This window comes from Tachysurus fulvidraco, chromosome 22 (genome assembly GCF_022655615.1).
Source record: "Tachysurus fulvidraco isolate hzauxx_2018 chromosome 22, HZAU_PFXX_2.0, whole genome shotgun sequence".
Taxonomy (NCBI): domain Eukaryota; kingdom Metazoa; phylum Chordata; class Actinopteri; order Siluriformes; family Bagridae; genus Tachysurus; species Tachysurus fulvidraco.
In genome coordinates, this window is record NC_062539.1 from 11,084,041 (window position 1) to 11,108,709 (window position 24,669).

Here is a 24,669-nt window from a genome sequence, read left to right on the forward strand (position 1 = left end):
TGGGTTGGAGTGAATGATATTGAAGTCTTGGACTCCTGTTGGATGTTTAATAAATGCTGTGTATATTTAAGACTAGCATTATAGCAATGCTTTATAAAATGGAGCCTTTTTGCTTAAATTTATAAGGCCAAAGGTTTGTAGACACCTGATTATAATACCCCTTTGTGCTTGGTGAAGTTCCTTTCCCAGGTTTACCATCCTGTGTCCATTGTTTTCTGTTAATTTAACCTCTCTGCTCTGTAAAGGATTCAGCCACACAAGCATTAGTGAGGTCAGGCACTGATGTCAGGTGAGAAGGACTGGTGGGAAGTCACTGTTGATCTCTAAAAGTGTTTGGTGGGATTGTGGTCATGTCTTTGGCAAACCAAGTCTTCATGGAGTTTTCTTTGTGCACAGGAACATTGTCATGTTAGTTAGGTGCATGTGAACTAGTGAAAACGTACCTGAAGTCTTTTGAATTTTACATAAACATTTTATCTGTTGTATATTTTAGGATAATCATGCTGCTGTTTTCAATGTTCCTGCTATTCACATTCCTAAATGGTGAGATTATTAACATGTTCTTTTTAATTCAATAAACATGGATGAAGATGGATCATGGATCTACCCTGTGTATATGATAAATAATGTGTTAATATGTTATATTATGTATCCTGTTGTTTACAGTGAAAGGCACATATGTGTTCTGCCCAGATACAAATGACCTCAACACAGATTATCTTCTTTTAGGTAGGTTCATTTCTATTCGCTATGGAGTTATATTATTTGGGTTTGTGTATTTATTGTTAGCATCATTTCTCTCACATACAGGTTTTTCTTGTACACAAAATAAAATGTATAGACCCTTGTGTTAGTGTATACATTTAATGGTGATTTCCTCTGTAAACTCTGCTCCAATCAAATAGATATAGAATGACAATTACTGCATTGACCTGCTGTGTGTGTGTGTGTGTATGTGTGTGTGTGTGTGTGTGTGTGTGTGTGTGTGTGTGTGTGTGTGTGTGTGTGTGTGTGTGTGTGTGTGTGTGTGTGTGTGTGTGTGTGGGTGTGAATAGATTGTCTAGGAGAGCAGTTCAACTGGCTTTATTCAGTTTTTAATGATTTGCCATCTTTGGTGGAGTTTGCTGTGTGGATGCGCTGTGAAACTGGTGTCTGTCCAACTGATCTTCAAGGCAGGAGACATTACTGCAGCTACATAAACATCCCGAACACAACACACACTCCAGCTGCCAGCGATACACTCGACTGGTGAGAATAACGGAGTGGTGGAATTAAACTCATGAAGCAGAACAATATTTCATAGATGAATAAAGAGAGAAGCATGTGAGCAAGAGAACCATGTTAATGTTGTGGGTAATAAATCAGTTAAACTCACACAACTGTTTGTGTAGGTGCTGCTTTGACCATCAAAGATGCTATCGAGAATTAGAAGAATTACAATGCAGAAAAACTCCACCAGCACACACCAATTACACCTGCTCCCATCTTAGCAACAACCGCTGTGGTACACACACACACACACACACACACACACACACACACACACACACACACACACACACACACACACACACACACACACACACTTATTTTGATTGATGTTGTAGACTGATTTATTTTCTAATTGCTCTAGATTCACTTGATTTGTGCGAACAAGGATTCTGTCTTTGTGACCAAGAAGCTATAGCTTGTATTGGAAACAATTCCCACTTAGTCCTTTCAACTCAGCACCAGAGCCCAGAACTCACAGGTAAATTATTCAGCTCCTAGTGGGTCATGATGTACCGCAGATGCCAACTGATCATTTTCCTTGCTCAAGTACATCTAATCTCATCAAATCGTATTATCATTATGTCATGATGTCCTGAGATTTACAGGAGAGAAAACACAAATATACGGGCATATGGGAATATGGGCAAATCTCAAACAGTTCAATTAGAATTGAAGAAATTCAAGTGTTTAAGGGCGAAGGGATGAGTGGAGTCAGAAATAGGGTTAGCCAGTGTGGGTTTGTGGGCCAGAGCACACTTTTTGCTGTATTGTGTAATGGAACAATCGCACATCCTTTAACCCAACCGAACTGAGAGGAATCTGATCGAGAGGAATTATACAATGATTATTTCACATTAGTTATCTCTGTTGCACAGTATCACCGATATTCATCTGTGAAATTTACTGTTACACTGTGCTATATGTGTAATGTTTTCTGAAAATAGACTTTAATTGAAGGCAAAATCACAAGCAAAATGTCCTTTTAGTTGATTTAAAACAACAAAAATAACTTTTTTTTTTCATTCTATCTCTGATTTATTGATTACATTCATGTCCACTTTTGTTCTCTGACAGATCTTCTTTATGACAACACCATCAGTGAGATGGTCAACAGAACAGGTTGCAAACACACACATCCACATGTATACACACACACAAACACACACACACAGATTCTCAAGCACAAGTGCACATAGACACACACATTCACACGTATTCATTTTTTCTCTTTCGGCTGCTCCCTGTTTGGGGTCACAACAGTGAATCACATGACCCGCATAGTAGATTTTGGCACAGGTTTTATGCCAAATGCCCTTCCTGGTGCAACCCTCCCATTTTATTCGGGTTTGGAACTGGCACTAAGAGTTAACCCCTCAAGAAATACAAGAAATTTCAAGAAATATTTGAAATATATATTCATAAGACTTTTTTCTGGGATATAATAAAATAGGTGCTTTTATCAAAAGTAAGACTGTGAGAACCCAAAGATAGATAATAGACTAATACAATAGACACCCAAATCATGTAAGGATATTAAAATACATGAGCAGTTAAAGATACCAGTAAAGAGAATAAGGTTTCCAAAAAAGTTTTTATTTTTCAGAAGAATTTGCCAGAAACCGAACCTCACACACACAGTGAGGAAGAGGATAAAGGATACAAAAACTGCATTATTTACTTTATTCTTGAGGTTGTCAAATTTAATGATCAGCTGTTCAGCACTACCTTCGTACCAACATTGTATTGAGGTCAGATTAGTCCAAACATGTGTGACTGAATATGGGAAACGGCAGCTGATAGGCAGTGGACTCTTCTGTGGCTGATGGTACAGGGACACAAAAGTCTGCTATGTACAATGATACTCTAGCCCAAAACCTTGTATTCTTCAGGAGGTTCAGACTTGCCCACAGGTAGCACCTGAAATTTATCTGTTCTGCTTGGGGAAGTGCCTGAAAATCCCTTTGCCTTGGTCTTCAACCTTGATAAACCTTTATGATTGTTCTTTTCCTTTCAGAATGGGTGGATTGCTCCATTATATCTTTGGTCTGTCATTGTTTAATACTAGTTCTCTCTAATTCTCTCTTATTGTTCTGTATCTGCTGTCAGAACTGGATATTATATTGAATGGAACTATGGGTAACTTCACTGAGGAATTTTTCCTGAAAAACAACACTCTGAAGAGCCAGAGCCATGGTGCAGGGTATTATAGGATACCACCATCAGGTATAGAAGAACCTTTATAATTAAAAAAGAAAAAAAATGCATTTCATTGAAGAAAGAGAAAGGTGAAGTAGATGTGGAGGAAAAACATAATAAAGAGGAAAGATTAAAAAGCATATTTAAGGGAAAAAAGGTTTTGTGACATTCGTTCTTTTTCTGTAACAGTTACGCCTCGTAGAAATTGGAATGTTATATATATATATATATATATATATATATATATATATATATATATATATATATATATATATATATATATATATATAATTACTCTATATGTGATCAAAGGACCAAACAGCACTAGCATTAAGTGCAGTGACTTTGGACATACACTAGGAATTAGTTTGTTTAATTTACTTAATTGAAATGCATTTATCAGTTCTATGTGAGTTAACAAATACGTGATGACTTATAAAAACATAAATTTTGTAAATCCAACATAAAATAAAAATAAAATTTAATACAAATAATAAATTAAACCCAACAGCGCATTGTTACTAGAGTGCAAGACTGAACCTGGGCATGAGAATTGTGAAACAGCGTTTTCACTGTGAAGAAGAAAAGAAGCCTTTATTGTTGCCACATGTAACATTACAGCACGGTGGAACTCTTGGGGTCAGAGCGTAGGGTCAGCCATAATGCAGCGTCCCTGAAGCGGAGAGGGTTAAGAGTCAGCTTGGCAGTACTGGGGTTCAGTACAACCTTCTGATCATCAGCCTAGAGGTTTAACCACCTGAGCCAACATGGTCTTATCACAATAGTGTACCATTAAAAACACTGTAATAAGACTATTTTAATATTTCTTCATCCTTACAAGATTTTTAGAAGCCTTTATTTTTGAGATGCATACATTACTGCACAGTTGGTTAAGGCTCTGGGTTTTCAATCAAAGGCTCATGTTTCAGCCCCAGAACTGCCAAGCTACAGCTGTTGGGCTCTTGAGCAAGGCCCTTAACCCTCTCTGCTCCAGGAACACTGTATAATGGCTGGGTCTTAAAAGTTGGGACATGTGCAGAAAGAATTTCACTGTGCTGTAATGTATATTTGACAAAAATATAGGCTTCATATTTAAATTCTTTCTTTAAATATCCCAGCTTTAGAGACTGGGGCCAGAACACAAGGTCAGCCATGATGCAGTCCCCTGTAGCAGACAAGGTTAAGAGCCTTGCTCAGTGGCCCAATAACAGCTTGGCAGTGCTCGGGCTTGAAACCCAACTGGGCACTCAACAAGGCAGCACGTTAAGAGCTAGAGCTACACAAGCAGTTCACACACACATTTTATACACTTTACACACAGCGTAAATGGAGCACAACTAGTCATTTGAAACCTGTTAAAATAACATTTACTCAACACTTAAATCTTACTCCCTTTTTTAGTGCAGCATTCTAATTGAGTTAGCATGCATTTGTGTATATTCTTGTCAAAAACAATGACAGAAAATACAAAAATGTTGTGCAGTTTTACTGCTGGAAAAAATGCAGATGTGTGTGTCAACGTTCATCGACAACATTATGCAAATGTGTGCTTTCTAAAAATAATTGCATCAGAAGTCTTTAGGTCAAACTGAAAAAATAGAGAAAAACAATTCACATATATGGGAAATTGAGAGGAGATAAGTAATGTCAGGTTGCTCAAGCTGAACTATGACCTGAAGGATCACAAACATTAGAAGTGTTAGCCAGTTCACAAGAAAAAGAATGATGCTGTGACCTTTGTGTTAAAAGTAAAGAAGAGGAAATTCTCATTTTTAAGCAGAGGTCACAGAAGGCTTTTTCTTCACTAGGTTTTGCAAATATTTGGAGGTCAACTAGGTAATTTCACTGGAGGACTGCATCATGTGACTGCAGCAAATTCATTACAACTACAGTTTTATTCTGTAGGAGATTTTGGTTCAGAATTTTGTTTCATCGTGTTTGGTGCACTATGCCTTATGCGTGAAGCATTTACATGGTTTTCTATTTTTGTTATTCACAGAAAAGGACAATTTAGATTTAACATCCATGACTCAACCATACCATGGTGTGTATCGTGAAACACAAACATACAAACCTGACTCAGAGACAGAAAGTGCACACACACATCCAATGGACTCCATCACTGCAGTTCAACCTGAAGTGTCACACACCTGGACAAGCTATTTATCAAAAGAGCTGAAAAAAGATGGAGGTGAAGTTGAAGCACTCCTGAAGGACAAGATGTTCCTCCAAACTATGGCAGTGACCTTTGATATTACAATGCCACAGCTGTTGGGCTACAATGATGACAACACCACAGCAAAACTGGACCCGAACTCTTCAGGGGCAAAGAACAAAGAGATGGAGAGCAACGAAAATTCAATAGAGATGAGGGAGATGGATGAAGGTGGGGAGAGTGTGAAGAGTGTGGAGAGATTGCATACTGAAGAGAAAGAACAGGAAGATGCTAAAATGTCTCAAGGCATTGATATCTTTCTGGTATCCACTCCATCTGAGTCAGAAACCAATCAAATCCTGTTTCACACAGTAACCGTGACCCTGCCAGCAGAACAAAACACTGAGGTCACGCCCACTCCTACTCAGCTGTCTCCTGAGGATTATAGACATGAAAGGAGGGAAGAGATAAGCAGCAAGGATGAACAGATAGCAGAAAGGTTTCAGACCACCACCCTAACCAAGATCAATGAAGATCAGGCCAAATTGCTTGAGACACACACACCAGCTAACACACACACTCTCATCCCCAAACATCGTCTCTCAGAAGATGAGGAGGTGATGGACACAGAGAGTCAGGATGAAGAACACAGTGGTAAAGACAATCTACATACAAGTGCAGAAATACAGGATAGCACTGCTGGTCACACAACTACACTTAATTCCATCACTCTCACACCCACAACCTCTCAGCGCTTACCTACAAATCCTATGCAACATACAGAGGTCAGAGCTGATGCTCCATCACAAGTCACCTCAACATTATCCCCAAAAACACTGACGAATATGCTTGTAACACACCACACATCACACAGGCTCTCCAGACACACTACACATTCCAGACCATTCACACCATTACAAACAAAAACAACTTTTACAAAATCACTACACACACCAAACACCACACACACAGGATTTACACAACCCACAATCACCCAAAAAACCTTGGTGACAGTTCACCAAAGCCCTGGTGGCATATGGAGAGCCCCAATTACTCACAACCAAAAAACTGAGCCACATCCGCTACACACACCATCCCCCAGGTTTCCTCACACACCCAAACCCAACAACACCCCTTCTTCATCAGCTACCACTACACATTATTCTGAAGAAGAAGAAGAAAAAGAAGAAGAAAAAGAAGAAGAAGAAGAAGAAGAGAGAGAGAAGAAATATGAAGAGATGAAGAGAGAGCTGGTGGACAGTTCCCAGGAGGCAGAAGCAAAAAGTAAGACTAAAACAGAGACACACAGGCATGTTATAAACATGCCATCACACATTGTCTGCAGTTGCCACATCAGTTTAATGTCCAGTGAAATGAGTGCCATATTGCAGTTGCGTGTAATTAACACTATCACTGCCATCATGTGTAATGTTATGACAGCTTACATAATTTTTTTTGTTCTAGTTTTATTACAGAAGACAGATGATATGACAAGAACTATAACACTCGTGCCGATGCTTCTAATAAAAATGAAATTCTTTCTGATGCATGATAACTAACAAATTCTAATTCTACAAAACGAATGTATATATATATATATATATATATATATATATATATATATATATATATATATATATATGTGTGTGTGTGTGTGTGTGTGTGCATACATGTGTGTTTCAGAGCTTCTTCAGAGAAGAAAGCGAATGATGCCACTCATCTCCTGGCCCCTGCTGGAGGCAGCGGGACTGTCCGAGATTCTGCCAGACTCTCAATCAGATGGTGAGAGCAGCTTACTGTAGAGCTACTGAACAAATATACAGGATGTTGCTAATAGTGGGTTTTGCTAGGTTCGCATATAGTGTGCAAAAAAGGGCATATTGACAAGTGAAAATATCTTAAAAGTATGTTCTTTTAGAAGATAAAAATAAACCAAGTAGACATTGTTACTCATTTCAAGCTTTAAGTTGCTTTATTCTGTTGGCAAATCATTTTAAAATGCTAAAAATGTTAAATGGTATAACAATATGAGAAAAATGTTAAATCTTATATTTGTTTTATTGTGTCTAATAATAATATTATAATTTGCTTCCATTTAATGCATTTCCACTTCTTTTTTTTGTAATATAGATATAAACCCAATAGATATAAACCCAATTGCATTGTATATTCTATTAAAAAAGAAATAAATCAATCAATAAATAAATGAAGTAAAGAAAACTGAAATTAAATTAATTCTAAAACTCTATTATGGTGGTTAGTTAAAGAAGCTTAATCTAAAATTAATAATCTGTATATAGAAACAGCGTTATCCAACTAAAACACACTTTATTAGGTTCATATGTTTATAAGTTCATATCACATGCCAATTCCAAACACCCTACAAAAGCTACTAATCAAGGGATGAAGGCTAACACATGCTTCCACATAGACAAGTGATGCCAGCCAGTAAAATTTTACACAGTCTAGTGACTGTCTAGTGTCTCTGTGATTGACAGAAGAGAGAGAATATGTAATTCCTCCCACCCAGAAAGCACAGCCAAACCTGCTCCTTCTGCGTCTATCCATGGATGATTATTGGTTGAATGATATATGTTTACATTTATGTATTTTCATGGAGTGGATATATTACTTAATTATTATTATTATTATTATTATTATTATTATTATTATTATTATTATTATTATTATTATTATTATTATTTCAGGAATAATTTATTCATTATAATTAATTTATTATTTTTGTTATTGTTGTTTTCTAGTTGTGTTGAATGTAGAGCTATAATACTGAGTAAACTGTATGTTTGGTGTACATGTAGAGTGCAGCATGACATTTATGCAGTACAGCTCCACCGGAGAGGTAATTAAGGAGTTTGCAGCTTTGGGGGAAATGCTGTACTGCCTAACCGGCCACTGTCCTCAAGAGTACGAGCACTACGGCTGCTACTGTGGACAGCACGGTAGTGGAATCCCTCAAGACAACTTGGATCGGTAAAAAGAAAGAAAAAAAAAACACACATGAAGTGTGTGACTTCAAACATGACTGAAGACCACCTGAAGTAAATAATTACCCAAATTACCCCTTTGTGTGTGAGAGCCACCTTTGACACTTTTTATGCTTATGCTTTTCTTTAGGTGTTGTTTCCTGCATCAGTGCTGTTTGGAGCAGCTCACACTGCTGGGCTGCAGGAGAGACAGGAAACTCAATATTCACACCACCTGCCACAACAGCAAGCCTCAATGTGAGTTTACAAATCTTGTAGGTATACAGTATTAGTGATCTATACTCACTGAGTAATTTATTAAGAAGACTATACTAAGACTTGGAAGGGTCTCCATTCACTTTTGAAACAACATTTAGAATACAATAGAAGCCTTTATTTTTGTCACGTATACATTATAGCACAGAGAAATTCTTTCTTAGCATATCGCAACTTTGGACATTGAGGTCATAGCACAAGGTCAGCTATGATACAGTTCCCCTGGAGCAGAGAGGGTTACAGGCCTTGCTCAAGGGCCCAACAGTGGCAGCTTGAGCGCCAGTCTTCCAATCAACAACCCAGACCCTTAACTACTTGAGCCAGCTATCCTTCAGGGCAGGATTGCACAAGATGTTCAAAACACTGTTTTGGGATTCTGGTCCATTGTGACATGATTGCATCACACAATTGCTGCAGATTTTTCAGGTGTAATTTCATAATGAATAGTGAATCTGCTGTTGTACCACAACCCAAAGTTGTTCTACTAGATTCAGATCCTGTGACTAGGAAGACCACTAAAGAACAGTTTGTCATGGTCATGAAAGCAATTTATGATGACTTTTGCTTTGTGACATAGAAGATGGGTATTCTGTGGCTATGAAAGGATGGACATGATCAACAACAATACTTAAATAAGCTGTTGCATTCAAGCAGTGATTGTTTGGTAATAGCAGACCCACAGTGATTGGTTGGTATTATATATATATTAGCAGACCCACAGTGATTGGTTGGTATTATATATATATTTTCAGACCCACAGAACTCTTGACTCAAGGCTCTTTGGTGTACTAGATGAAATTGTTAGTCATCATACCAGGCTTGCTTTCCTGTCTTTGATTAGTTTTGATGAGCATGTGCCTACTGCAGGCTCAGCTTTCTGTTCTAGGATGACAGAAGGGAATTCCAATTCTGGTGTTGTAACCCAGCCAACCAAGTTGTGTTCTGAGATGCTTTTGTGCTCACCACAATTGTACAAAGTGTTTATCTAAATTACTGTTGCCTTTCTGTCAGCTGAAACCAATCTGGCCATTCTCTGATAACCTCATCAACAAGGTGTTACTGTCAGAGAACTGCTCTTTTCTTTATTGCACAATTCTGGCTCAACGGTCGTGTGTAAAAAATATTCACAGAAAATATACCAGAAAATACTTATCCCAAACATCATGCTATAATCAAAAATCACAGAGATGACATTTTCCCACATTTTGATGGTTGATGTGAACATTAACTGAAACTGCTGTCCAAATCTGTATGATTCTATGCATACGCAGCCACACGATTGGCTGATCAGATAATTGTATGAATGATACAGGTGTTCCTAATAAAGTGCTCATTGAGTGTCCATTATAAACCACCATTTACTAATCCAAAACATTGGATCACAACCCTGTTCCACTACAGGGGACCCTGAGCCAGGTATAAAGGGACAGTTTGTCAAGATTGAACAAGACAAATGTGTACTATATGTCTATGTGGAAAGAAAAAGGCAAAAATAATCAGCACAGATGTTCTGCAGGTGCCTTACTAGCCTTGTGATCTTTGATTATATTATATATATATATATATTTATATATATATTTTTATATATATATATATATATATATATATATATATATATATACACAATTGGAAACAAATTAAAAATTAGTAAACCGTAATTTCAAAAGTTAGGTAATGTTGGGTAATGTTGCACTGAGGGGTAAGCAGATCAGAAATGGGATTTAGAGCCATGCCTCCAGGAGGACTGCAACCTGAAAACATCTTCAAAGCTGACCTACTTTCATGTAAGATCTTTCAAATATGGCATACATGTGGAAAAAATATAAGCAATCAGCAGCAGGAAATTTGCCATGTAGTCATGTCCTCACATGATTCTTCTCTATTTGGACCTGTGACCTTTTCTTGGCAAAGAGAATGACAGATGAAAAAGGCAGGTTTAGAACCTTGGTCCTTGGCCCTGATGGTTGTAGTTGTCAGAGGGAATAGGAAATAAACATACCTTGTTCTAAATAAAACTTATTCTTGCAATACAAAATGGCACCTTGGTGGTACCATAGACTAGCCAGCATCCCTGGTGACACATTCAATTATATATAATCTATAGTGCCTGTTATGCTCATTCCTCTTGGCACCTGCAACAGTAGAAGCCTTTACAGCACAATTAAATTCTTTTCGCATATGACAGCGTTGGAGGTTGTGGAAAGAGTGCAGGGTCGGAAAGCAGAATGCAGCACCCCTGGAGCAGAGAGGGTTAAGGGCCTTGCTCATTGCCCAGCAGTGGTAGCTTGGCAATACTGAGGCATGAACCCTGACCTTCCTATCAGTGCCCTTCCTATCAGTATCCTTAACCACTTGAGATACCATTGCTCTATTATGTCCAGTACGGTATAGACCCTTTATTCCTGCAGGAAAACATCTGTAAAGACATTGGACTACTGATTGAAGGGTCAGGACTTGGGAATTTAAATCCCACCACTGCCAAGCTGCCACTGCTGAGCCCTTGTGCAAAGCCCTTATCCCTCAATTGCTCTTGTGTATAAATGAGATAAATGGAAGTCACTCTGGATATGTGGGTCTGCCAAATGTCAAAGTTCTGACAAGATCTGCAGTCTTATGATCATAAAGTGTTTGATTGGGTGCAACAAATTGTACTGTAACACTTTTTTGTACTGACAACACAAACTCTATTTGTAAGAGGATATCTAGGGAAAAAGAATGAAACCAGAACGCAAACCTGGGCTTTTGGTCTGGGAATAACTGAGACATGCCACCCCACTTGGAGTGCATCTTTGTGAAAAAAGTGAAATGCAAGTCAAAAGTACTGAATAACATTTGGCCCAAAGTTATGATAGTGAGACAAGTTAAACAACTCACCATTATCTGTTGTGTTTCTGATTCAGGCCTTGGAGTAAGTGTGTGCGATCGGCTGCAGTGTGTATGCGATCGCACTGCAGCCGAGTGCATGGCAGCATCTCATTTCAACCACTTGGTAACCTCGCAATGTTCTGGTCCTCGACCATCCTGCATGCACAGACCATACCCAGATCCACAACACACTGATGCTGACTCCAGCCAGGAGAGTTCAGAAAGTAAATTAGATCCACAAACACATACAGGTCCACAGCAACGTCCACAAACACTTGGTAAACCTGGACACACCAAGCAGCCAGAGGGGGCCAAGGAGCAAGAGTGGGAGTATGCAGGAAAACCAGAAAAGGAGAATAACAAAGAAGAAAAAGGAGATGAAGAAATCTAGAAATATGAAACACTGCACTACATGAACAATACTGATAGATGTTCACACATCCTAACAGCAAGTAAAAACAAGACTAAACCACCCACACCATGAAGGTGCACTAAAACATGGTCACTAATTGGCAGAGAGCGTTTGTTTCCTGCTGTTTCCCAGCATGTTATATTTCCCCATATCAAGTCTGTGTATTGTAACTGAACAGCAGGTAGCTAATGTTAACTGAGCATTGCTACATGCAAGTTAATCTGTATTATTTAGCGTTTTATGTGTTTAAAATGTAAAATATATAACAATCAATTCTGAAAAGATATTTGTTTCTTGAAAGTCAGCTTAATGCCTACTGAGGATGAGTTATTTCAGGGAAATTAAGAAATAATAGCATTAAGGAAAGATCCCTATTTACTCTATTATAGATGCTTCTCCTACTGAACTTACCATTTCTTTTCTCTTATGTAACCAAAAATCTTTTGCATGGAAAGTGAATGCTTGATTAACCTGAGACCTTGTTTGTAACAAATTATTGTGTATTAATATAAAATATCTTTCTTATGTTATACCAGAATAACTGACAAGTTCTCACACAGACAAGTTTTAAAATAAAAAATAATGAATCACACAACAGATTTTATTGCATTAAATATAAAAGCTTTATTGATATTGTTTGATGTTGCTGTGCAAACGAAAGTGGTTGAGCATCAAACGCCCCGTTAGACAGAAATTTGGCAGCAAAGTTTATAGCATCTTAGTGGTTTTTTTTTTACATTTAAAAATTTACATTGAAATGTGAATGCCAATAGCTGGTGATCATGATTGTACATATTAAAGGCTGAATTGCTTGATCACATGTGTATACATACTGTATATATATACACACACACATTGAAAACACAAGGTGGCCTATCAAGATAAACACTGAGTGGTTGTTCAGTGGTCCCACTGACTGTTCAAAGCTGTCTACTCAGTTATATAGGTAACTATAAGGCTGTGCTTATACACACATTTTTATAAAGAGACACATTAAAACACATTACTGCTAAGCAAAGATTCAAGTACCAAGTACACTGCTGGCTCAAGAGCTGTTTTGTTCAAGATAACTAACGTTCTTAATGCTACAATTATAAGAACAAGATTTCTTTACACTTTTCCCACTGCCTAATGATTACAATAATATAAAAGCCCAGCATGCAAGAGTCCCAGCAAGCTCTACACACCCACTGACACAGCATTGTTATTACTGCACATGAAAAATACACATTTCCTATTAAGACAAAAATATATTGCACTAATATTACAAAATAGATCATTAATGCAGACTATAAGGTATAAACACTGAAATCTGTCTATAATTAAATGTCTCTTTCTAACAGCTCATTAAGCAGAAAGAAAGCTAAGCAACAAGCTGTAATGCAGCATCAAAAAGGTCAACGTTGTCTAATAGCCATGAGCTCATTTCCTGTCTGCTCACATTTTCCTGCAAAGTAAAACTGCTGACTTTCTATCAAAGACTGAACTGGACACCTAACCACTTCATTCACTCGAGCGGAGAATCAGATCAATAACAGCCTCAGGGTCTCCTGCACTTTTCACCTCATGACTTTTCCCTACATGCACCAAGTCTCCACTGTGTTCCACTCCATGTGTAGAGTGGTTCTCATTTCACTGCACCATTAGTTTGTGTTTTCACTCCTTTAACACAAATATGAAGGTAGATCAGGAAGCACACAGGCAATACATCATCCAATTTATTTGGGCTGAACATGAACATCTTTTATAATGATCTATTTTTTCGCTTATGTCCATTCTTACATTTGTTGTTACTTAATTTTAAAAAATTACAAATTCTAGATGTTAAAATTGGATTGTACTGAACCCTTGTGTGAATTCCACATATCAAAGGATATAAAAATGTTATTTGGAATAGTCTTATAGTTTTATATATACATACAAAGAAGAATTTATATTCTATTGCACCACTGGAAAGATTTCTGTACTTCTCTCATTATGAACAAAAACAAACAAACTATCAAATAAATAAATAAATAATCAAGTTTTTAATCACTGACCTATTTTTCAGTCTTACAAAAAAATTGCCTGTGTTTATAATTTATGGTAAAATTTGCACACTGACATTTAGCAAGTAATCAACTGTGTAGGCCTTATGATCTAAAGTGACAAGTAAAAGATCATCCAGAAGAATAATTTGTTGATGGATGAATGGATACATAGGCATAGCAGTGAACTCTCTCTCTCTCTCTGTGTGTGTGTGTGTGTGTGTGTGTGTGTGTGTGTGTGTGTGTGTGTGTGTGTGTGTGTGTGTGGCCCTATTAATTATAATCCCTTTGTGTGTATAACAGTGAAAACACAAAATGCTATGCATCCAGTGGCCTGAGAACCAGAACACACAGAAGTCCAGAGAGACACATCACATCATACAGTATCATAAACCATTAACAGCACGTTCTGTGAAGCCCATATTCACTCATCATTCCTTATAATCACTACACATGCAGCTCCTCAGTAATAATTCTTTCTAAGCCACAGTTTTTAAATCAAGTTTTTATAGCACAGCTGCAGGAAATACTTTAATAACTTAAACAGGTATATGATGATTTTGTAGGCATGAGTCTAAACAGGAAAATAGATGTGAATATAATCATCAAACTTAAAATATCTACAATGTGCTTCAGTTTCTAAAAGAATAAAAAATAAAAATAAAAAATAAAAATCAAATAAATAACCAAAGAACCTCAAAAAAAAAAAAAATCATTTATTAGTTACACAAGAGACTCGTTCTGTACATGTTAAATACAGAAAGATTCACCAGATCAGTGATTATAGACCATTTTAAAAGAACTGATTGATCCCTTGTCTTGGCAGGCTGATGGTTAGATGATGTGAAGAGTCTGCTAGACAGTACGTTTATACTAGAAGTCATGAGCTGTGACTATGAATAAATACCTACCGTATACACATGAACAGATTAGTACTGAGGCAGACACGACTGCCAGAGCGGCTGCTAAGACAAAATAAACCAACACCTTATGACAAGTCTGAAGAATTTAGCAATGTTTTGGTATTCTATATATTCTATATTTCATAGAGTTTATGAATCTGGAATTCACAGAACATTTAACTCAAAGACATAAACAAAGGATAGTGATTACAGTCACAGTGAAGCTCCCATCAAGTCACTTTCAAAAATCCTTTCCAAAAATCTAACAGGAGAAAATCTTCACATGAACAAAATGGTACTAAACCATAAAACTGCTGGACTTGTAAATGTTCCTTCTCAACACTAATTTATTTCATCACACCATTTGATACTCATCAGTTCTTTTTCTCTTTCAATGTAATAGGATCAAACATAATTAAAACAATCAGGTAAAATGTGTAATGACTTTCTGAACACTCTTCGATGTTATCTTGACAAAACCATCTTGAATTCTTTTGCATTACAAATCCATCCAATGCAAACTGCTTTCCTGCTACATTTCCAGTCTAGTTTGTATAAGAGCAGCTTATACACGACACTGCTCATTTACACAGATGGATCTTTTGTGAATCCATGGAACAGAACAGACGTCTCCAACACCACTGAGAGCATCAAGCTCTGATTCTACAAATTTTCCTGAATTCTCCAAAACCCTATTCCACAATCACAGAGGAAAAAGCAGTGGATCTAAAGCAGTTGATAAAAAGCTCACTGAGGCCTACATTTACAGCATAAGATTTCAGAGATTTACAGCATAGTATTTAAGCTTTTAACAGTCACTTTTTAAGCTTCAACATTCTACTCGAAGAATAAAGTCATAAGAAGTTTGCTTTCTACTTAGAACCTTTAATCCTAACATTATACGAGTCATATAACTATCTCTATAAGAATATTGATGAGTGCCATGTTCTTACAGTCGAAAGCTGCTAACTTTCAAAATTTTCCATTGTTACAATGCGTCCTGGAAAAATGTGCAAAAAAAAACAATGGTCCAAATGATTAAGAAGGTTTCAATACCAACTCTGGATTGGATTACAAGCTGCACATAGCTATTTTGAGTGAGTGTGAGTGTGTGTGTTTGGGGCTCTTTGGTGACATGACTGCCACCATCACAGTTTGTGCTCTTATTTGCGGGTCTAAAGTGCACATCCAGCCAAATTCAGAAACTTTGTATAACATTATACCTAATAAAACGGATGGATATGTTTAAGAACATTTCAAATAGACACATTTACCCAATCCACATTCCAGGGCTCAGCAATCATGTGGCAATCGAGGGCTGGCTCAAATGTTTTAGGAATTGGGCCATTAAAAAAGGCTGATGTTCATGTGGCCCAGAAATTGATGATCTGTAGGAAACTTTGTGCCATCGGCTCCCACAAAGCAATTTGTGACGAGTGAAGCGAGAGTCATGTTCTACTGAGGCTCAGACAGTCATACATTCAGATAGAGGAGATTCCTGCATGCTAACACCGTGTCATGAGAAGCACTGTGTCTCAAGGACATGTTTCAGCAGAGTCATTAGAAGTCATGTAAACATTTTTTCAAGTCTATGATACCCAAAGAGACGAAGGCCTCTGAACCAGTACAGCTAAACACACACACACGCGCGCACACACACACGCGCGCACACACACACACGCGCGCACACACACACACGCACGCACACACACACACGCACGCACACACACGCACGCACGCACACACACGCACGCACGCACACACACGCACGCACACACACACACACGCACGCGCACAAACACGCACACACAAACGCGCACATGCGCACACACACACGCATGCGCACACAAACGCGCGCACACACGCACACTACATGACTAGTACAATTCCATAGCTACTTACAGTTATTGGGATCATTAATTATTGCATTATTTATAGGTTTGAATTGAAATAATGATTTAAAAACAAGGGACAGTTTAGTGCTTTAGATTAAGTGAATTATTGGGGGGATAAAGTTTACAGTGCTGGTCTGCTTAAAGGTGAATGCTTAGTGTGAAAAGGTGCATGGATGCAATTAGGTGATGAAGATCAAAGTGGGTGGTGATCTGGTAAAGGGAAAGGTTAAAGGTGAGAGTGAACAGTGATACAGTTAAGCTTGAGGCTCAGTAGACACAGAGGTCAGGAAACTTCATCTCGTAGACAGGCACAGACTGGTACTGCGTATGGCCTGATGTCACAGTCACTGTGCCGGATGGGCTCGGTGGTGGGCTGTGAAGAGACACATAGGAATAAAAAACGATCACATACAGATTTGTACTATAGTGAAGTATGGAACATTTATCACAGCGCTCGTAGTCATAAGTCATAAGATTAATTTTCTACACCAGCACTGCACAGTGGTACAGGCTGTAATCCTAATACATATATATATATATTTTATAACAGCTCGTTCACAGGGATAATCAACCTAAACTAAATAAGAGTAATTTAATAGTAATATAATAATAAACAGATCAAATTATTATTACTGTTGATCTGATGATTTTTTCTGTATGGACATGTTATCATTTATGAATTATGTACAAAAGTGCTGTGAAGTCTCTATCAATGTATACATCAACACTGTTCACTAGGTTACAGACTTAGGATTCCATCAACCTAAAACTGTTCAGTGGTTTTTAACATACACATAAACAAGGGAATAAGAACTAGTTTATTTGTATCAGGAAGAGTTAGGTCTACACCCATCGTTTGAAGATAGCCAGTAACTCAGCTGTTCGAACATCTAGGGGAAGTTCATTCTTATGCTGAGAGATGGTGGGACCAGTCGAGCAGTGCTGGTAGCTCTGAGAGTGGGATGTGCAGTGTGAGGAGTGATAAGAGCTTTGAGGTAAGAGGGAGCTGCCCCAGATTTGGCTTTGTAGGCAAGCATCAGTGTTTTGAATATGATGTGTGCAGCTACTGGAAGCCAGTGAAGGGAGAGCGGCAGTGGGGTGGGGGGCGGTGGGAGAACTTTGGTTGAAAAAGTCACTCATCTGCATTTTGGATCATTTGCAGAGGATGAACTGTTTTTAGAGGTAGACCTCCCAGCAGTGATTGAGTGTCTTGAGTGTTAGTGCTTTGCAATGAACTGACGTTTTCCACTACATGAAAGTTTTCACAAAGTGGGAATTCATGAATTCCAGGTTCTCAGTAATATGTCAAGCTGTGTTTTTTGTATGATAAACATTAAGAGAGAGGGGAAAAAGGATAGTAACATAACGGATGTTTAAGAGGGAGAAAATACCCATAAGTGATCAGAGGATCTAAGTTTTTGTGGATGTTCTACTGCGACACTGCAATGTCAGCAACCGAAAATATCTTGGATGTGGAAAATAGGACTAATATTTCTTCGTATTTGATTTCTTCATAATAGATTTATTTAACCTCTTGGTAGACTTATCCGCTTCCTAATTTTAATCCTTATATGTTCTCATTCTAATGGCAGATAAGTGCTTCTTTTTCGTAAATGAATATTAGCGACCTGAGAAAGGATTATTTTAAAATAGCATGGCCTATCATGGTTTATTCCTTACATCTCTCTCAGAAACATACAAATATTGAAATAGTGAGAAAATGGCAAGATGAAATTGGGACTCACCGGATAGTCAGCTCAAAGATCTGAGCCAGGCGATCATGCAGCATGTTCGCCTAAACACAGAGAGAGAGAGAGAGAGAGAGAGAGAGAGAGAGAGCGCGAGCTTGTTTATAGCATCAACAGTGTTTTCATACACTTCATACTTTCAGCCTTCAGGATTCTGCTGTGTGCTTTCTGACTAGGACTAATACAGCAGGTCTGCTCTTCAACGCTGACCAGTTACACAATTCATAAAGACTGATGAATCTGATGAATGTTGCTTGTATTTCATTTACAAATATTTATTAACACTCTTTTGTACCTTTGATTCACAATGGGCCGCAATTTCCTCAAACGGAGCTTTCTGGAACTTCTCCATCACCTGCCGCCTCTTTTCTCTCTCCTGCTCTTCCAAACCAGTGGTGTCTGGAACACAGTGATAAAAAAACAGACACATGCACAAATATATACATCAAAGTGTAAATAAAGGTGCGCAAAGAGAGACAAAAATGTGACCGATGAACTTCTTACCAATGGCCTTCTTCAGAGTCTCGTAGGTAATCTCTTCTGCTAACTGTGACTGGAGCAAACCCACAAACACACACTTTAATATGTTAGCTTGAGATATTTCAGTGGTCGTACACATGACAAACAGAAATGGTGAATGTATAGTTAACAGCTCACACAACTCCAGTTCTAGGCTCCTGCTGCTGGCTTTGTGAATATTGAATGTGTTTAAGTGTAAATATGCTTGTTTAAATATTCTCCCCAAATAACAGAGACCCAACCCCTAGAGTCTCTCTACTCAGTTTAGTGTATTTATCCTATTCTAACAATATAATAATTATAAAACATGCAACACAACAGGAATTTTCTACTTATGATATTAGAATATTTAATTATATTCTGAACATTTAATGAATATGATGTTTATTAAATGACCTGATCAGGAAGGCTGTTGGACAGGATGTCCACCTGGAGTGAGATAGTGTCCACAAAACTCTTCCTCCGAGTCAACCGGTCTTCATCTGTGGAAGATCATTATGTTTATTCCTCAAACCTAATGTTCATTTTATACATTCTCCAGAATTCTATAAGTGGTTGGTTTTAAATATTACAGAGAACAACATACACTCATTCAGCATTATTTACCTTTAAGTCATATTTTATGTGTATTATAATCTAGAAGATGACATTACATTTATAGCAACAAAATCTGGGGAAAAAAAACAAACCAATCTGTAGGGTCCAGAAAACGTCAGAAACAAAACGACAAGACTGACAGAAAGAAAGTAAAAACATAATTCTACAGACCATTGGCATCATCAACACTACAAGACAAAGTAAAGTAAAACTACCATATAAACCTGAGGTCTAGGAGGAAACTCACCAAGTCATTCATCCAGTTGAAAGCAACGTAATTGCAGAACACCAGATTTAAAGTTTTTATAATGATGTACATGCATTGCCATAAGAACATATTTCGCTATTATTGCGTTTAAAGCATTAGTAATGGAAACTGTGTGGTTTTACTACAGAGCACCAGATATGGTGGGGTAGAACAGGAAGTCTGAGATCAGGGGCGCATGGTCACAGGGGAGACTGCAGGATTAAGTCACTGAGGCTCTGCAAGCTACTGCACTACACAATATGGAAATCCTACAACAATGCTACATGTACCTCTGGATGCTTGTTTGCACCTGTTCAGAATCTTCCCTACTGTATATAGCACTATTATGTGTGCACAGATGTGCGCACACACAGACACACACACACACACACAAAGACACACACAAAGACACACAGACAAATAGACACACACAGACACACCCACACACAAAGACAAATAGACACACACAGACACACCCACACACACAGACAAATAGACACACACAGACACACCCACACACACAGACAAATAGACACACACAGACACACCCACACACAAAGACAAATAGACAGACACACAAATAGACAGACACACAAATAGACAGACACACAAATAAGACAGACACACAAATAAGACAGACACACAGACACAAAAATAAGACAGACACACAGACAGACAGACAGACAGACAGACAGGCAGACAGACAGGCAGACACACAGGCAGACACACAGGCAGACACACACAGACAAACACAAAGACACACAAGAGAAAGAAATTTGTAGTCGCCTGCAATTTTACACATACAGTATAGGTGACCTTCTAAAAACAAACATTTACATCCTGGTACATTTAGGTAGCTGAGCAATAAAAACAAATCAAAATTATCTCCACAAATCTTACTTTCCATAAATAACAATAGTAGAGAACTGCAGTCAGTATGGAACCATAGTTACACAGTGAATACATGAACAGGCAAAAACAGATTTTAATTGAAGCATGTGTACATGGGATGCTGTGTTATCTATTTAACCTTTGCAGGAGGGCAGCTGTTCTAGTAAAACACTGAATTCTTATACAGTCAGAATAAGTCTCTGAGCTGTTTTTCGAAAAAATAAAAACACACTTGTAAAGTTTCAATCTGTGCACTATGAAAGAACACAACCAATCAGAGACAAGCGATAAAAGCGATGTGTGTGCGTGTGCGCGTGCATGCATACCTGTAACCTGTGGTATATATGGGACTGCAAGCCTTTCTGCATTGTATCCTGATCCAGAAAGAGCATCAGCAAGCTCAGCAGACTGAAAATACATGCCACTGGCCTCACGGTCCAGAGCAGCTGGCAACCTGAAACACAGAGAAATGTGTGTAAATTGACATGAAACGCACATACAAGATATCCACAAAAATGAAAGATAGATACAATATATAAGATGTAATATACGACTGAATGGGTTTTAAATAACATTCTAGTCCACATCCACCATTTATATTACTAGGAACATTTGGAAACTGGCAGGTTTAATACACAGGAAAACAAAGACAGAAATATACACAGAAAAATACATAGAAAATTAGTTAGAAAGCTTTTAGACTGTCAGCATGAATTGTGAAATGTGGCCCTAATAGTCCTTCAACCTCAGTGAGAAATGTCTGCTAAACTGGGTTTGTTTTTTCAGTCTTGATAATGCAGTTACTTTTCTTCTTACACACTTAAAGCACCATTTAAACCAGCATGGCCATAAAAGACCTGTGTATCATGCAGTATCTTATGTTCACTTTAATTAGTGTTCTTTCTCTAAAGAGCTTTATATCTGACAGCTCGCTCATGACCGCAAGCCACAAATATATCTTTGCTCATACAGATGAAAGCAAAAAACCCTCCAGCTTATGACTTTTTTGTCCTGCTGTTGTCTCAACTAGATGCCCTGAAATTCTTTCCGACAAGGTTTTTGGTATAGAAATCCTTTGCTAATACATCCCTAATTCATACTTACACACATTTCTCTCGAAACACATGCTCAGGCAACAAGAAGGGAGCATCCATATTCCTCAGCTCAATAACCTACAAGGAGAAGAGACATCAGCTGGAAACGTCAACTTCAAAATGACTGGAGAACGGAGAGAATTGGGATTAATCCTTTTGAAGAAAATTCACTTCACAAAAAATGTTAAAAATGGGATTCAAGCATGTGAACTCACCATACAAACAAAAATGAAGCTTACATTAACATTTGTTTGTAACCAGATTTGCTACAGTACAAAAGTCATTCAGGCAATTTGCTAGTTCCAGAGAGAAACACAGAGAAATGAGAAGAAGTTTTTTGCTGAGATATTTCAATTTTAGTGAATATTTAGAAAACAGTCAGGAAAGCCAATGGTCCTGGTTCTTAGGAGCCTGTTGTGCATCAGTGTTGTGGAACTGGCTAAAGGTCATGACAAGAGAAATGATCAAACACTGCAGTCACGATCCTGCTCAACGACAGACAGGAAATAATTATATCCACAAGATGCTCTGAAATGTGCCCGTAGCCGAAAATCATGCAGCTGCAAAGACTTGGATACACACAGATAGCACTGCATTTGTGTGCCTCATTTTTGGGTTCATGCTGATAGCATTTTATTTATTTATTTATTTATTTATTTATTTTTATTTATTTATTTTTTAGCAGTATTGGTTTTAGGGGTTCATAGTAAAAGAGTCTGGTTCGTGAAACGCAACTTTTTTCTAGTTTACAGATATCTTTGTTAGTGTGTAACTGGAACCTTGTAATTAGTATAGTGAAATAAGAATGTGGACAGCTGTGTGTATGTGTGGGTGCATGTACAGTACCTTGCTGACATGCTGGCAGAAGGTAGAGTTGGCAATCATCTGGCTGAGGAAGTTCAGGTAAGCCGCAATCAGTGCCATTATACCACAGCGAATAAACATTGGCATGTTCTCCTCGTTATCTAAAGCCATATCCTGTATCAGGTCACAAAACAGATAACCCAATAAAGACAGGAAATGATTTAAGTACATCATGGTACTGAACTGATTACTGTGTGTGTGTACCTGCAGAGCAAGGGAAAGGCGTATAAGGTCTATGACGACGTCCTCATTAGCTAGCTCTATTGTGAGCAGAGCAAGAGCAGTGAAGAGAAGCTCAAAATTCTTCTGCACATTGTCCTCCTCCTTACAGCCCAGATAGATATGCCTGTATAACTGCTGCCCATACTACAGAGACAGAGACAGTAGGAAAACAGAAGACAGGAAGGCAAATGAACGACATTTTCCTATTTGTTGACTGAATACATTATTTGGACCTTTATGCCCTCATGCCTTTTTATATTTGGCTAGAAGCATTTCTAAGAACAAAATTCTGAAGGCTTAGAACGTTCAGTCTTTCAGAATAGTCAGGTCTTAGCCATTTCCATCAAATAAGAATGTCTGAGAATTTACAGGAAATAGCAAATAGTCATTTTCAGTTTGACCTTACAGTACCTAAGGAAGATGACAGAGGAACAACACATCTTGGTAGTGCAGGCAAAAGAAAGGTCACAGTTAATGGTGTAATGGCACAGCTGCAGACTCCCGGGTTAATCCTGGGTTTGGCTTACTGACTTTAGCAATAATTTCATCCATATAAAGATTTGTGGTCAAATAATTTTATTGAGCTATTCTAATAGCACTTCTTAAACAACACTCCCCCAGCAGTGATGAAATAATTATTAATATCAGCTTTGTTTTGAATTTAATATAACTCTAGCATGATATTTTAAAGGTTTTGTTTGTTAGGCTTGATATCTTGTGGTTATAAAGTGATATTGGCATGGTCAGAATCACTTGTATTCAGTTCATAGGCAACAATGCAAGTACTTTGCCTTCCACTTTGTTAGGAACAGTATGTAGTGGAGGGTGAAACTAGTAATCTTATAACAAAACTGGGACAGGGCTAATGAGCTGAAAGTGTAAAAACTGTGCTGGCAGTTCTGAGCCATGTGCCACAGTCTGCGTAAGTGTTTTAGTCAATGATGACATCATTAGTTTCCACAAAATATGTAGTACAGATGTTTAATTTAAGACATAATTTAAGAAAGAAAAACAGATAACACATTGTGTTATGTGTTTCTGACGATGTTAGATGAACACAAACACATCAGGTTTAGACAGAATCAAGTGAATGTGAAACCAAACCAATGCTGCAAAGGCACTGGGAGCACTCGTATTTGGACAACAGCAAATGAGACCAGTGTGAAAGGCACCTAGTTATTCTGGTGATGGAGACGTACTTCTCTGTTGCTCTAACATGTGGAACCAGTTACACTGGAAATGCACCTGAAACCTCCAAAAGAAAAGGCAACTGTTCACAATTACAGGGGCAGAAAGTGGAGGTGGTCCGGACTGGACTGAAAATGCAAGCTAAAAAGTCTCAGGCAGTTCAGTCTGTGTAAGGCTATTTTATTTTTTTTCTCAAAAATGTTTTCTTTGATGCTGCAGGGAGACAGCAACAGCTCAGAAAATCCCAGGTGCCTGAACAAGCTAGACAAGTGGGACAGCGCTATCACAACAGCACAGAATAGTGGCTAAAAAAAG

General features: G+C 38.0%; 2 protein-coding genes across 4 annotated transcripts in view; one reads left to right on the forward strand and one right to left on the reverse strand.

Annotated features, from left to right (window-relative positions):
* Positions 1-1,064: 1,064 nt before the first annotated feature.
* Positions 1,065-12,946, forward strand: oc90 (otoconin 90). The gene is made up of 10 exons (XM_027176806.2): positions 1,065-1,248; positions 1,392-1,504; positions 1,634-1,750; positions 2,347-2,391; positions 3,379-3,495; positions 5,468-6,907; positions 7,307-7,405; positions 8,443-8,614; positions 8,759-8,865; positions 11,784-12,946. The coding sequence occupies exons 1-10, from the start codon at positions 1,133-1,135 to the stop codon at positions 12,137-12,139; spliced, it is 2,682 nt and encodes an 893-aa protein (XP_027032607.2). The 5' UTR covers positions 1,065-1,132; the 3' UTR covers positions 12,140-12,946.
* A 3,892-nt stretch (positions 12,947-16,838) lies between these two features.
* Positions 16,839-24,669, reverse strand: part of efr3a (EFR3 homolog A (S. cerevisiae)) — a 61,027-nt gene continuing 53,196 nt past the window's right edge. For all 3 annotated transcript variants that reach the window (XM_047806334.1, XM_047806335.1, XM_047806333.1), the window contains 9 exons: positions 23,149-23,310; positions 22,927-23,058; positions 22,091-22,158; positions 21,313-21,440; positions 19,648-19,733; positions 19,237-19,285; positions 19,028-19,131; positions 18,730-18,779; positions 16,839-17,357 (listed from right to left, as the gene is read on the reverse strand). In XM_047806334.1, the coding sequence (XP_047662290.1) occupies positions 17,252-17,357; positions 18,730-18,779; positions 19,028-19,131; positions 19,237-19,285; positions 19,648-19,733; positions 21,313-21,440; positions 22,091-22,158; positions 22,927-23,058; positions 23,149-23,310 (885 nt within the window). In that variant the 3' untranslated portion in view covers positions 16,839-17,251. The remainder of the gene's footprint in view (positions 17,358-18,729; positions 18,780-19,027; positions 19,132-19,236; positions 19,286-19,647; positions 19,734-21,312; positions 21,441-22,090; positions 22,159-22,926; positions 23,059-23,148; positions 23,311-24,669) is intronic.

Excerpts from the sequence above, each read along its gene's own strand:
- oc90 (XM_027176806.2), top strand. The coding sequence starts at position 1,133 with ATGCGCTGTGAAACTGGTGTCTGTCCAACTGATCTTCAAGGCAGGAGA. Across the intron at positions 1,505-1,633 it reads TCTTAGCAACAACCGCTGTG|ATTCACTTGATTTGTGCGAA; the intron begins GTACACACACAC and ends TAATTGCTCTAG. Across the intron at positions 2,392-3,378 it reads TGAGATGGTCAACAGAACAG|AACTGGATATTATATTGAAT; the intron begins GTTGCAAACACA and ends ATCTGCTGTCAG.